Source organism: Ceratina calcarata, unplaced genomic scaffold (assembly GCF_001652005.2).
Source record: "Ceratina calcarata isolate Rehan_Ccalc_2016 unplaced genomic scaffold, ASM165200v1 scaffold4068, whole genome shotgun sequence".
NCBI classification, from domain to species: Eukaryota; Metazoa; Arthropoda; class Insecta; order Hymenoptera; family Apidae; genus Ceratina; species Ceratina calcarata.
The window spans coordinates 1-2,621 of record NW_017164168.1 but is presented as its reverse complement, the minus strand read 5'-3'; the positions used below and the strand labels follow the sequence as shown (position 1 = coordinate 2,621).

Genomic DNA, 2,621 nt, shown 5'->3' with positions numbered 1-2,621 from the left:
CTATACTCCCGTGCTTCTCTATCTTCTCTATCCTAGAAAACTTTTGTATACAATTATTCTAAATTCGATAATTACGTCTAAATATTAAAAAGAGAACCTTTAATCAGCGATTTCTGCGTTAAATATCTGATTTTAATAAAGCAGATACCATCCGACACCAGTACACATGCAAAATAATGGATATTCATTCAACTCCAGAGAATCACTTATTAAAGTTTATCTTTCTTTTACAAACTTCGTACAACAATCTCGTAATATTTATAATTAAAATATCCCATTTTCAACAGGATCCGCATCTTCGAGGCAAACGTCTCTCTACGCACAAACGAGACTATCATTCAAAGGTTTCTAATAGTTTGCTTGATGGACGAAAGCGTTTCTCGCTATAACTTCTCTACGCGACCCGATCATCTATTTATTACGTAATCCTTACGAATAAACTAATCTCAATTACCCTAACTATGAATTTTGTTCTGGGTAACATTTCAATAATCACTAAGGCTACATCTTTTAAATTATTTCCAAATCATTTACTCCAATATATTTCGGAGCGGAAGTCATCACTTAGAAATAATTTGTTTATTGAAGGGATCTAAACATGCTACTCTATTCAATGTGAAAAACATGTGCGAAACAAGTAAGGAATGAAGATAGTCTCGTCTAATCTTATTGTTTCAAACCTGCTCGTCTCTCTCACGTATCTCTTTCCTCGAAAATATATCATTCTATACGTGATAAAAAACTGTTTCGTTCAAAGGATCATTGAACAAACAAAGTATTTGCTCCGGTTACCTTTGAAAAACAAACATTACACCGTCGGTTTATTCACGGTGGATATAGCGATCATCGTGGGTGATCTAAGCTCGGGGCGCATGCTGATCTTCATAAATTTCGATTGGGCGTATTTCTTCCTCACTGCCTGATATTTACTCTTTTCAGCGTTAAGTATCATAGTCGCTGTTTCCCGCACCACGGGTAACACGTCGTCCTTGGAGTAGCTACTATAATGAACCAAGGTATTCGTCCAGACTAACTTCTGCTTGTCCTCGTCATCGTTACCAATAATTCTGAGTAATAAAATCAAGCAAGTAACAATGAATTCTCAACTCGGTGATCAATTGATTAACGGGCCAACTTACAGAAAAGCTAAATATATCGCTGCTGCTGCGAGAAGGCTCGGTGGATAATGACACATTTCGTAATGTACTAAACTCTGTTCTAGAAAATATTTGGCCATTGTATGATGCACCTGAACAGCCTTGTCGTGAAAAAATAGGATTAGTAAATGAACGAGGTAGAAGAATTTGTCGGGTAGAGGAACGCGAGGGAACTGCATACCTTTCCAGCTTTGCTGTACCTTCTCAGAAAATGTAAGGGTAACGGCCTACCGAAACAACAGTCTAACGTTTGTACGATAACGATTTCCATCTGCAGTATTTCTACCTTCGAGTACGCGTTATCGGTGATATATACAAAATCTTTTATGTCCGGGGCGTACATCTCCTCGTATTTGCTAGCGATGAACATAGCTGTCACACCGACTAACTGCAACCTCTTCCTATCTATCGTGCGAAAACTCTGTTGAAACAGTATAATCGTGATTACGAACGAGACCCAAGATAGAAAGAACGAAATTGTAGCATTTCAAAGAGGCGAACCTGTAAAAATCGGTCAATGATAGCAACGGTCAGATACAATGTCTCCTGCAACAAGTGGAATTGTTGGTGTACTTCTACTAGCCAATCTATAAGTACACTCCGCATTTTTGGTGTAACTTCTTGTCCGCTAAGATATCCTTTGTTAACGGGGTACATGCTCTCCACCTTTCTCAAATATTCGTAGATTTCATTGCTATACATAGAAACTAAACAAGGATTCTCTTTATCGTCCTCGTCGATATCTTCAATCGCCAGCAGATCCGACGAGAACGATTCTATTTCCTTCTTGGGAAGCTGCAGCACTGCATGGTTTACGCTAGGAGCTGCAGCCTTCAATAAAGGTTTAACCACTTGTACAGGTACTTTTTCAGTCGGTTTCTCTTGCGGTTTGACTGCTTGTTTTGGCACCACAATTTTTTTCGGGTCCTTCTGTAGCAAGCTAGTCCTATCAACAGGCTCTATGCCTCTTAATGTGTTTACTTTGTTTCCTATTTCACCCAAAGCAGCCCTTTTCGTCTTCCCAGCTAATGTGGTAGTGGAAGACTTGGCATTCTTCACATTTTCTTGATTTACCATAGTCTGAAAATTTATTTCATCCCGTGTTTCCAGTTGCATTCCACAAACTTTATTAAATAGGGACAAGATACAATGAGGATGTTCACAAAATAATGTGTTTAATAATAATTACAATGAATGGATTAACATGGGAAGTATGGGAAGGCATCCTCGAATAAATATTTTATAATCAATAGTCAGGATCGAGAGAACGGGTAAACAGTGTAAAGTGTATTGCGGAAATTATTCAAGAGCACCTGTTACAAGGACGGTTAGTCCGCTTAAAAATTCCGTTAAGAATATTTGTAACCACGGTTCGTGATAATATAATTAGATAAGTAACTAAGCTTTAAATAATTATCGGGTATTCGACCTTTAAACGATGCAAAAAAAGATATATATTTTATG

The 2,621-nt window shown here is 37.8% G+C and overlaps 1 protein-coding gene across 1 annotated transcript; it reads right to left on the bottom strand.

Moving 5' to 3' along the window:
* Positions 1–508: 508 nt before the first annotated feature.
* On the bottom strand, positions 509–2,598 carry LOC108626515 (G2/mitotic-specific cyclin-B). The gene is made up of 4 exons (XM_018027231.2): positions 1,659–2,598; positions 1,339–1,578; positions 1,140–1,258; positions 509–1,067 (listed from the first exon to the last, which is right to left on the bottom strand). Exons 1-4 carry the CDS (start codon positions 2,271–2,273, stop codon positions 809–811), a joined length of 1,233 nt encoding a protein of 410 aa, XP_017882720.1. The 5' UTR covers positions 2,274–2,598; the 3' UTR covers positions 509–808.
* Between the last annotated feature and the right edge of the window lie 23 nt (positions 2,599–2,621).